General features: G+C 33.4%; 3 protein-coding genes and 1 pseudogene across 16 annotated transcripts in view; 2 read left to right on the top strand and 2 right to left on the bottom strand.

Moving 5' to 3' along the window:
- Window positions 1-12,068, top strand: part of GIN1 (gypsy retrotransposon integrase 1) — a 43,735-nt gene that overhangs the window by 1,089 nt on the left and 30,578 nt on the right. Inside the window, exon 2 of the mRNA XM_014539872.1 lies at window positions 8,207-8,210. The gene's annotated coding sequence lies outside the window, so the exon portion shown is untranslated. The remainder of the gene's footprint in view (window positions 1-8,206; window positions 8,211-12,068) is intronic.
- The window catches only part of PPIP5K2 (diphosphoinositol pentakisphosphate kinase 2), a 78,445-nt gene that overhangs the window by 63,145 nt on the left and 3,232 nt on the right, over window positions 1-12,068 (bottom strand). For all 14 annotated transcript variants that reach the window (XR_001362169.1, XM_014539869.1, XM_014539870.1 and 11 more), the window contains exons 2-6: window positions 9,160-9,546; window positions 5,876-6,071; window positions 3,583-3,673; window positions 2,032-2,117; window positions 886-1,040 (exon numbers count right to left, since the gene is read on the bottom strand). Coding sequence is in view for 13 of the 14 variants with exons in the window: in XM_014539869.1 (XP_014395355.1) it covers window positions 886-1,040; window positions 2,032-2,117; window positions 3,583-3,673; window positions 5,876-6,071; window positions 9,160-9,273 (642 nt within the window). In the remaining variant the exon portion in view is untranslated. The remainder of the gene's footprint in view (window positions 1-885; window positions 1,041-2,031; window positions 2,118-3,582; window positions 3,674-5,875; window positions 6,072-9,159; window positions 9,547-12,068) is intronic.
- Window positions 10,635-11,580, bottom strand: LOC102251217 (annotated as a pseudogene).
- Window positions 11,674-12,068, top strand: LOC102250929 (60S ribosomal protein L6; the record flags this gene model as incomplete). The annotated part of the gene is made up of 1 exon (XM_005866471.2): window positions 11,674-12,068. A coding segment is annotated over exon 1 (363 nt), but the record flags the coding sequence as incomplete, so codon positions are not given.

Below are 12,068 nucleotides of genomic sequence, written 5' to 3'. Positions count from 1 at the left end.
CGCCGGCCCCTCCCCGGCCCCGGCCTAATGCCTCTGGCCGAGGCATTAGGCCCGGGCAGCGGGGACCCCCAGCTGCAGCCGCCCCCCGATTGTGGGCTCCGCCACCTCACGATCGTGGGCTCCGCCCCTGCCCAGCTCCCATCGCTGGCTCCACCCCTACTTCCCGCTATCACTGTCCAGTTCGGCAAAGGCGCAGGATTCTCTGTTCATGGCTGGGGGCAGGGCAAAGGCGGCCCTGCCCCCCCGGGCTCTTAGCTCCCCCCTGGGTTTCCTATTACTATCAGTGCCAGGGGGCTTCTTCTGTGCTTTCCCTTTTGCCTCCCTGCATTGTGCCTACATATGCAAATTAACCGCCATCTTTGTTGGCAGTTAACCGCCATCTTGGCTGGTGATTAATTTGCATATCTCGCTAATTAGCCAATGGAAAGGGTAGCGGTCGTACGCTAATTACCATGTTTCTCTTTTATTAGATTAGATTACGCATTGATTGGTTGAACAACCGACCACAAGACCAGACACTTAGCATATTAGGCTTTTATTATATAGGATGGGTGCAATTTTGAGCATACTCGCAGGTATGTAAAAGTTATTGGTATTACTTTTTTTATGAACTATTCATTTTGGGGGCTGATATTTTCTAAAAAAACTGCTGATATTTACCTAAATTTTTCATATGACAGATAAGTAAATGAAAGGTAGAAGGAAAGCAAGTAGCTTCTTGACATTCTGTAGGTAGGAATTTTGCATAAGCAAAATTTTTAATAATTAATATTTAAATGATACATTCTTATTTAATCATAGTTTTAACAAATACTTGATAACTTTTAGTAAAATTTATACAACAATGTATAAAGAATAGTATTCACTAGGATAACAAAAGTTTACCTTTCGAAAAAGTCTTTGACTTCCACCACCAGCAGATGTTGGATAATAAATGTAAACATTGTGATCTTCTGCACTAACTGGCTTCTCTACAAATGGCTTTTGAAAAACTTCCCCATTTACTTCTACATGATCTTCCCCTTCAATCAGACTGCATTCTATAAATCAAACATAATAGCAAGAAAAATTAAAGTACTGATTTTATTTTAATTTAAAACACTTATGCAAACAACATATACCAACACTTATGATATATGGCATTAGGGACTATAGTTGTTCTTCAAAATCTATAGACCTGCCATTTCACCCTATCACCCATAGAATTCAGTTAGATATGAAATGATGCCAATAACAAAGTTGAAAAATAACTCCAAAATGCTATCATTTCCTGAAAATGATCCTTATGGGATCATTCGTATCACAGATACCATAGAACATAAAGTTATTTAAATTAGAAAAGTAACTGATATGCAGAGTAAGTAAGCGATCCAATCAGAAAAGATTTTCACCTCTAGACAAATAAGAAAAGTTCCCTGATACAGATAAGTACTATATCAGTGTTTTAATAAATGTTGTTTTGAAGTACAATGAAGTTATCAAAATTCCCCCAAATACTGTTATCAGAATATTAAATCTTAAGAAAAACATTTATCTTGTCTTTTTTAGATTAAGTTATGTATAGCTTATATGCTGTTTTAGGTAACCAGGAAAATGAAGTAAAGTGTACTTTAAAATATTAATAAATAGCAGTATTTCAAAATTCCTATTCATCAGAAATTTAATTGTGCCATTTTAGCATGAAGTTTCTAATACTTAATTCAATAGTCATAGACGAATCACTTGTTTACCCCAAATCAATACAAATTTATTAAAGCATGTAATTTAAAAATTCTTCCTTATGACTCGCAGGGAAATGTCAAATGTAAACCAAAGAAAAATGAGAAATATAACTCCTAGGTTATTATTAGCCTTTTAGCTCACAGTGTCACATTTTAACTGAGTACAATGCTTATTTATTTGGATCATTAAAAAAAACTGAATAGAATACCTTGAGTTCTTTAAATTCCTTCCACTTAATTATAGAAGGGAAGTGGCTCAAAAGTATGTTGAAAGATAGAAGGTAGCTTGTTTAAAATCTTTTACTCTTACCTTTGGGATTATTTGGATCACGGTTCAAAATTGCATAACGAGGAAGTAAAATACCTTCAGCCTGAAGAATACTATATACTTCTCTCCTGAAGAAAAAGGAAAACAAACATAGTTATTGTTTTATAGTTGTTTCACGAGTATATCACTGTACTCTTCATAAGTATATTATTACTATTCTACCACTAAAAAAGAAATGTATATTAAGTCTCTTTATTTTTTAAATAAATAAATGTCATTTAAAATATTAAAAAATGTATTCATCAATTAGAACAAAAAATGTATGCATAATACATTATGTGGCATATTAAAATACTAATTTTTAAATTAAGAATGTAAATGTATAAAAAGAAATGGTTAAAGTTGCTACGTTGCAATGACAGAATATTACTGAACCATTAAAAACTTTATACTCTACATAAATTTAATAACATGGGAAAATGTTTACAGTACAAGAGAACAGTGATCCTAATTTTGTAAAATGTGAGTGTAGATATATATCACTTTCTATATGAACAAATATGGTAGATGTAGTGGTAGGGTTAAATGTCTTTCTTTATGCTTTTGTTTTCCAAACTTCTTAAAATGAATATGCATTTGTATATGTACATATACTTATAATACATAAACATGCATTAATATGTAAACCTAAGAAAAATGTTTAAAAATTCTAGATATTAACAATGTTACTATCTGAAAGAATTGTAAAAAACAAAAATAGAAAAACAAACTATAGGGTCATGTACTTTTCTAAAGCCCTTTCATATATATAATCTTATACTGTAATGCTAACACAAAAGAAAATAGAATGCTAGTGAAATTATAAGGGTAGCCATTAGAGTAAAATATCAATTAAATGAAAATACATAAATACATTCATATTTTACCATTTCTCTTAGAAATCCATGCTTTGAGCCTGTTAAATTAATTTTAAGATATATAGTGAAATGTTTTTTCAAATGGTTATACTTTAACATTAAAAATAATCTAATTATAATGAGTAAAGCCCTAATTTCCTCATCAGTCACATGTGTAAGTAATTGTTCATCATTTTCAACGGTTTAGTACCGTGGTCGGCAAACTGCGGCTCTCGAGCCACATGCGGCTCTTTGGCCCCTTGAGTGTGGCTCTTCCTAAGCTTTAGGAGTACCCTAATTAAGTTAATAACAATGTACCTACCTATATAGTTTAAGTTTAAAAAACTTGGCTCCCAAAAGAAATTTCAATCATTGTACTGTTGATATTTGGCTCTGTTGACTAATGAGTTTGCCGACCACTGGTTTAGTAGGCTTTGGAAATTAAACAAACCTGGTATAAGTCCTTGCACCACTACTTGTGGAACTACTTGTAACTTTAGGCAAATTTACCATATAGATATGCTTAGATCTCAAGTTTCTTCATCCATAAAACTGGGCATGAATACCTACTTCCAAGTATTATTTCAAGGATACCACAAATTAAAGTATATGAAAACACCTGATCCCATGTCCGCTTACAGTAGATAATAAATTAATTTTCCTTCCCTTAATTAAACCAACTTCACCACTCACTCACCTATCTTGTATGAGATACTGCATATTCAAGTCATTGATTACAAATGGATTCCTGAGTTTTGCATAGGCAACTGCTTTGTCCAGTGGAAATCCTAAGAACACATATCATTAACATATTCTGTACAATCTCAAGATAAGCTGACACCTGTAACTTTATTGCCTTAAATTTAAGCCACCTCCCATAAAAGTTGAATTTCATTATGCATATAACTACTTTCTTTATAGGTGTGGAATAATAAACACATAAAACTTGATTTGACATGTACTATTAAATAAACTTTATTTTTTTCTAGTTAATTTGATTGATAAGGCACAGCAAGCCAGTGATCATATTACCAAATTTAGAACATTGACATGTTAGTCAATGCTTAATTATTCAAAATCACCTGATAAAAGGTAAGATTACCTCATAAACAAACAGAAATCTCTATATAAATAAGAATATCACAGTCACCTGGTGATTTTTAAAAAAAATACGATTCCTCTTCTCACTTAAAATATTTTGATGCTTATATATATAAATTAGCTGATAATTCAAAGAACATATACATCTTTAAAAATAGCAGCAAAACAAATTAATTCACATGCAACAGATAGGTGCTCAAAATATAAAATACAAGAGTAGAATAACACTTGCTGCTACTACTAGGTCAGTGTTAAAATATCAGCTATTAACTCCCTAAACTTTCTAGACTTTGCTAAAATAACTAATTATAATGAAAACAAATCAAATGGCAAATATAGTCTTTAAAAATCTAAAAAGTTTTAATGATTATATGTCACTGTCTGTATTGACAATAGAAGCCTACAATTTTATCCATCAATTCAATTAAGAGAGGCAGTCTACCATAGAGGTTAAGAGAATAAACTGGGGTTCAAATCCTGATTCCACCTTTCACTAGCTATGTGATCTTGGTCAAAATTTTTTAACATCTCTAGGCCTTTGATTCCTGGCTGTAAATGGGTATTACACCAGCCTTACCTAGTAGGGTTTCTGAGGAATTAAATAAAAGTGTATATAAAATACTTAACACAATACCTGGCACAGCAAGTACTCAATAAATGTTAACTGTTGTTATTTCTTAAATGACAATATTTTAATGAATATTTTATCTAAGGAAATGGGTAAAAATCAGCAAGCATGCATAACTTTAGCATTAACTATATTATACCCGTGAAGATCTAAAGGAAAGAAGTATTAAAGCATACTGAAGTTAAAAATAAAACAAAAAGCTGCAATTAAGGAAGATTTATTCCAAAATTCCTCTTAGTTTTTAAAATTTAAATAGAAATAGAATCACATGACCACAAATTACAAACCCTTTTATGGAGACTCTCAGAATTCTTCACTTGTAAAGATGTCTCAATGTCTCTAATTTGAAGGCTCCTAACAGAATTGAGCAATAGTCAGCCCCCTGCTTTTGTTGTTGTTAAGAGGAACTTTTTCCTCACCGAAAGACAGCATATGGGATATGACCTTAGATAGCACCTACTTTTTATAGGCAAATCGGTTTTGTAGAAAGAACTATGTGGTAGTAGGAGAAGAACACCTTACCCTCAGGGATAAGCAAATTTTAAGGTTCTCTGAAATGATGTACCTCAGTCTATAAAGGAGACCAGGGCCTTGGCTTCTCTAGAATAAAAATCAATACAGGCTGTGGAAGCACAGAAGGTCTGAACCATGGTCCATCTCCATCTTGCTGAAGGAGATGGTTCTTGAACACCTAACTAACACAGCTGGGGCCTACATATTTGGTAACAAGAACCATATATTATAAATACATTGTAAGTGAGCACATATCTTCTATAATATGTATATGAGAAATAACAGATCATTTCCTATCTGGCAAAAGCATAAGGGATTAAAATATTCATGAATTCAAGAATTTAGCCTAAAAAACTTAGAGGATTTTTATCAAAACCTTATTTTTAATAGTGAAAACTGGAAACCATCTAATTTTTAGGATAGTGGTTAAAAATGCTATAGTACTTCCACACAATGATACAATAGAATTAAAAATCAGGTTTTTAAAGAATGATATGGAGAAAAAAACTTTTGATATAACTAGTGAAAAAGTTAAATATAAAATTACATATACACTATAATATTAAATATATTTCTAAAAATACACACAAAAAGGCTGGAAATATGTAAAAATGTTTATATCACCTATCTGTGAGAGTAGATGAGTTTAATTTTATTTTTCTAATTTATCTAATATTCTACAAATAACATGTATTAGTTTTACAATCAGAGAGGATAAAAGGGAGTTTCCATCCCCATTCTTTAATACCTTTAGAATGGAAAGAAATAAGACAATCACATAAAGGCCAGTTTTCCACTGGTTCATTCAAAATAACTTCCTCTTCAAATACTATTACTGTAATATATTTAAATAAGGAGATCCTTTCAAGAATTTCCTTCATTGGTTTTGATTTGGATTTCTTTGCCATGGAACATATTCCAACCACAATCTGCCTTTCCGGTGGCTAAAACAGAAAAGAAACAAAAAATCAGGTTGACTTAATAAAAACTCCAAAGTACAGCTATCTTAAATCTTTCTCAGAAGTAGATGAGGCTTGTGAATTAATAAAAATGACACATTAACCAAAAAAAGCATTTTTCAAAATTATATCGTCATAATACATACTTAACAAAATAATAGTTTTCTACAAAGATTTGCAAAAAAAATTAAAATAAACTTTCAGAATATTGCTACTATTTTCTTTCAAATTTTAAACTTAAGAAAATACTCCTTTAATTGTCCCTAATATTTATTTACCTTCTTCACACCACAAAGGGGCAAATAAAAGACAAACCCTATCTAATCCAAGTAAAAGGCCAATACGAGTGAGAAAGAATTCTCTTGACTAAAATATGATGTTGTTCTGACTACAAAGCTGTACAGTATTAAACTATTTTTGTAGATTAAGTATGAATATTAGTTGGTCAACTATGACAAATTAGAAGGAAATTTTGGAGAAGGCCACACTGCTAAGCAGTGTCAATGCTCTTTGACACCACAATTGTCATACTCTACTATTCCTATTTAATCATATTGTTCCTCTCTGGCACCACTGCTACAGTTCAAAGGCCATGATTTGGCCTGAAACTAAAAAAGCAGAAAATAAAAATAGTAACTTACGAGTAGCTCACAGGTTTATAAAATTACTTAAGATTCACTGAGGCCTTTGCATTCAGGTGCTTAGAGTTTTATCAAATATATAAAGAGAGCTGTGTCCAGTTTTTCATTGCAATTCTTCTCTCTCTTCCATTTTATTTATTTCATATGACATTATAATCTGGGCTCAAATTATACTAGAGCTAGAAAGTTTTACTGGACTCTAAAAATAAAACTGGATAACATCAGAATTAAATTGGTATTTTTAGCCTAGAATTGTATTTCTTCATTGCTCTAATTCATATAAAATTCAAATTGATATTGGATTTGATTGTAAATCCTAACTGCCCTGGGATCTGCTGTCTTTCTCACTTGTGATCATCCACTTTAATGTTCCCTTATTCAATTTTTTCCTGATGAAAAGCTTCGGCATAGCTCATTAAGATGTTCCTAAAGTAGATTTCTTAGACAACAAAAGTGCTCCACCTAACATTGCATACTGCTTTACAGTTTAAAAAATTAAAAGCTAGTAAGTTTTATTTGCTTACTATAGATAAATTTAATGAATAGCTGATCACTGCCTAAGATGAACTGAAAACATTATAGTTTAAAATGTACAAATAAACCTGTATTAAGAAAAAAATAACAGAATTTTCCTATTAGAAGAATGAAAATAATTTTTAAAACAGGTCTAAATTATTTAGTTAGATTTAATGTCTAAATGAAATTCTTTGAAATTTTAACATAAGAATGATCTGAAACAAACTTTTATCAATCCACAGGTCAAATAAATCATATCAAGCTCCTCAAAAGTGACAACTACACATCATGATTGTAAACAATTTAATTAGTTCGAATATTCCAAGAACTATATATTAAGCACTGAAAAGTTAGACATATAAAAACTACCTGTCCTCAAAGTTCTTTGAGTCTAATAGGGGAGAGAGTAATAATATTATGATACATGAAATAAAAGTATATATGTCAAGGTATAGAAATAGTATCAAGGAAGAAGTGTTCAATTTTCTCATGGGGAAAAAGAGCAAGGAGATGGGGAAGAGTGAACATGAAATCTGAGCATTGTTTTGAAGAATGAAAAGCAGTTCACAAAGCACCCCAAATAAAGGCATTTCATAGAGACAAAGGAGTGCACACAACAGCAAAAAGGCATGATGCAACATGGAATATGTGGAAAATAAATTTGACATTGCTAAAACACAAAAGGTAAAAGGCATGAGAGACAGTACAGGTCTAGATACAGGTGAAAAAAAAAAAGTCCTTATGTGTAAGGCTGGACTTGATCTACCAGTGGTGTCCACAGTGTGTTCAGAACTCTATAGAGAAAGGGTTAAGTGTAGTAGAAGCTGAGTCAATAGTTCTTTCCAGTCTAAGTCAGACAGAGAAGCTGTTTTTATGTTTTATTTACTGGCCTTCTAGATAAAACTTCAGAGGAAGAAAAGTTTTGGCTGGTAAGGAAAGCTTGAAAATAATTTTTTTCTGGAGGTGGGTGGTGGGATAGGTTTTAAATGAGTGACAGTCTGATTTGCATTTTAGTTATGTGTAACTGCACTGTGAAAGAATTTAAAGAGTCATTTAACAGCTATTTTTGGTTTGTTTTTACTGCTTTTACCAAGTATAACAGGTTTTTGTTTTAAGACAAAATTATTTTTTCCAATTAGAAATATAAGAAACACAAACATAAGTTTGTATTTTAAATCAGTTCTCAGAGTAAAGCAATCTCAAGTTGTAAAGAGAACACAATGACAAGAATAATATTGAACTAATGGAACCATAGCAAAACAAACATAATAATGTGTCCTCAAGATCCAACATGGATGTACATTCCTCAAGTTCCAACATGGATAAACATTCTAATAGATCAGATAAGAGAACAGAACTTGCACATGCTTGTACATACTTAAACACACATGCACACACAATCTGTAGATATGTAAGGTGGCCTCTCCTTCTAGCCACACAATTTACTTAATTCTGATTAGTTAATAAATAGGGATATCTTATGGTCAATCACCACCTGTGTTGATAACATGACAAACCTAAGCTGGTTAAGTAGTCCTACTTTGGTACCTTTGAAATTATTTCCTTCTTTATCTTGATGTATTTGTTATATATTTCTACATACAAAGAAAACCTTTTGATTTATGCCACTTTTTCAACCTAGTCCTTTGTTGTGCTAGGCATATCACTGAAAGACACTATAATAGGAATCATTAAGTAATTTAAAAGTCTGAGCCCTAATTGTATTTCTTGACACACCATAAATTCAATGTCACTCATAAAACAAACTTTTTCAGTTTAAAATATTCCCAACAAATTTCTATATGAAAAAAAAAGTCTTCACAATTTCAGATAAAATATTAATTCACCTTAATAATGATCAGTAAAAAAATCTATCCTGTATTGGTCTTTTCTGACCAAAAAAACAAACAACTTACAGAATCATCCTCCTCCTCCTCATCTTCATCGGCATGGTGGAAGAAACGTCGATAATTACCAGGGTTGATTTCTGTATCTTCAGGCCCAACAAAGAATCTGGCGGATCCACTCATTTTTATTTCATTTGGTATAGGTTATAATTTAAATGTGCTATACTAAAACTGCTTCTACATAAATAGCATCACAAGAATGCATTCTCCTTATACCAGCTGACACACAGGTCTGTTGCAGCTTATTTCTGCTTATACAGTCACTTGAATTGTGATGACACTTAGTTGGCAAATGTTCTTTTGTTCTCAGATATCATTGCTTCATTGTTGATGCAGTTTAGAAAGCAAAGATAGTGAGGCTATTGCTTCAGTGAGATGATTCAGCAATCCTTTTACCTAAAATACAATGAAAAAAAAAATTTTAAATGAAGCTTATAAAATCTGTACCAATAACTTGATGTATACCTTCAAAATGAAAAGATATTTTCTTTCATAAAATTAAGAAATTAAGACTCGGATCTTCAATATACAACTTTGTAACTGGACAAACTGATACAAAATATCAAAAAGACCAAACATTAAAATTCTCAAGTGCAAAATTATCTAACAAATTAGGAAAAAAATATTTAAATTGTTACAAAATTACATTAAAAGCTAAATCCCTCTGCATATAGTTCAGTAATATCTGAATGAAAAACAACAGATAAAAGGTAATGGAGTTCAATAAACATTGACCCCATCTATCAGTCTGAAATTACATTAAATCAATTCTTTTTAAAACAGTGTATCACTTTATTGGGGCGGGGCTGGAAGGGGAGACACCATGATGGGGAACTAAATCAAGTAAAGGAATACAAGTGCAGGAAGCAATAATGTTAATAATACACAAAATGGATAACTGCAATCACTTTCTTAAGAGGACTCAACTCGTGGAAGAAAACCTTTAATTGCTGTTGCAAAAAAACATTTGTATTAAGTAGAATTTGGTTTCAGCAACATCAGTAGAGAATATGTTCTAGAATTTGGAGGTAACTGGATGTAATATCCTGGCAGCAATTTAATAGAACAGTCCCAAATGATTACGCTGAGGCCAACACCTAAGGGGGATGAAAGCCATGTGTTCGGGGAATTTTGGATGATACTTGGAGAAATATTACATTGTGCATAAATCAAATTGAATTGTTATCACAAGTGTTATAAAGTTTCATACAGTAAAAGTTTTTTTCTACATGTACTTCAATTTCACAGCAAGAGTGACATAGGATACTTAAACACAGGAGAGAGCATTCAGGCAAGGTATCGAACTCCTTGATATAATAAAGTATTCAATTCAAAGTGATTACACTATCATTGCGTCTAGGGCTTTCTGCAACAAGGTGGTGACTATGGAAAGCATGGCCCCTAGTATCAATATCTAAAAAGCAGCAACACCTTCTTCTATGTGTGTTCTCTTTTTGCATTTTTTCTTAACCCTGCTGTTGTTACTAGTTCTTAGCAAAACTGGTAAAAACAAGGTTGTAATCATTGAACGGAGCATTCTAACAATCAAGACATTTAAAACCTTCAATCTTCTGGGGAGAAGAAAGCATTGTGTGCCATTTAGAACTCTGGTTCACAAACAAGATGGTCACAAATATTCCTGGCCTGAAGACTTCCTGATCAGGTCATCATAGTAGGCCCGACTTAAGTTTGTTTCAAAGCTAACGTAAGAAACTTCTGGTTCTGGAGTGATGTGAGTAGTCCAGTAAGTTCCATCCGATTCCATGCCATTCACTGAGTGCCCCCAAGGACTGAACATTGTGGCATCAATGACAGAACCTGGTATCAGGTCATGAATTCCACTCTAACAAGTGACATCCTGTGCAGTAACACCATCTTTCATGTAGAACTGGTCCATAACTGCTGGGTCAAGCTCACTCATCAGAATTTTCAAAGTTTGATCTGGCTGACTAATAACCCTACTCTCTGGGAAATTCAAAGTATACCACAATCAGAAGTCATACATTCCATACAATGTGCTGCTCCATTTGGGAAAACTGCAATAAGAAGCTGTATTTTCCCCCAGAAATTCCAGTGTCAGCACCCTTGGTGAGAAGGCTTCATGAAATTCTTACCAGAACAAAAGAAACTTTAAATTGCGTCCAACCCACTGTGATCCCTAGTAAGTTTCAACAGGGGAACTAGTGCTTTCAGCAAGAGGATGATACCATATATCTTCAAAATGAAATGTCTCTTGGAGACAAACATGTTACTCTCACATAAGCACACTTATTATTGAACATGGCACATCCTTCAAAAGTATGTGCTACTAGATCTTGGGATGGTGCGAAGATTCCCAGATCCTTGATTTGTGTCAGGCTGCTGCCTGGAGAACCAAACCTCCAGTAGCCTCGCAGTCCCTTTAAAAAAATGTGCAGCTCCTTCACTGTGAGACTAGGGAACAATCAATAACCACAGAAAATGAACTAAATTAAATCTCTTCTCCCACTGCTGCTTAGGATGGTTCCAGCTATTATTACTAAAGTTCAGGTTCCCGCTCTTTCCCATCTTGCAAGATGGCGGGTGAAAAGAAAACCGAGAAGCCGGATGCTAAGGAGAAGAAGCCCGATACTAAGGAGAAGAAGCCTGACACTAAGGAGAAGAAACCTGAAGCCAAGAAGAAGGCCGATGCCGGCGGCAAGGTGAAGGCCCCTAAGAAGGGGAAGCCCCACTGCAGCCGAAACCCCGTCCTCGTCAGAGGAATTGGCAGATACTCCCGGTCGGCGATGTATTCGAGAAAGGCCATGTACAAGAGGAAGTATTCGGCCCCTAAGTCCAGGATTGAAAAGAAAAAGAAGGAGAGAGTTCCTGCTACTGTCACAAAACCAGTTGGTGGCGACAAGAATGGTGGTACCCGAGTGGTTAAACTCCGCAAAATG

Source organism: Myotis brandtii, unplaced genomic scaffold (genome assembly GCF_000412655.1).
Source record: "Myotis brandtii unplaced genomic scaffold, ASM41265v1 scaffold230, whole genome shotgun sequence".
Lineage (NCBI taxonomy): Eukaryota > Metazoa > Chordata > Mammalia > Chiroptera > Vespertilionidae > Myotis > Myotis brandtii.
This window is presented reverse-complemented; position numbering and strand designations above follow the sequence as displayed.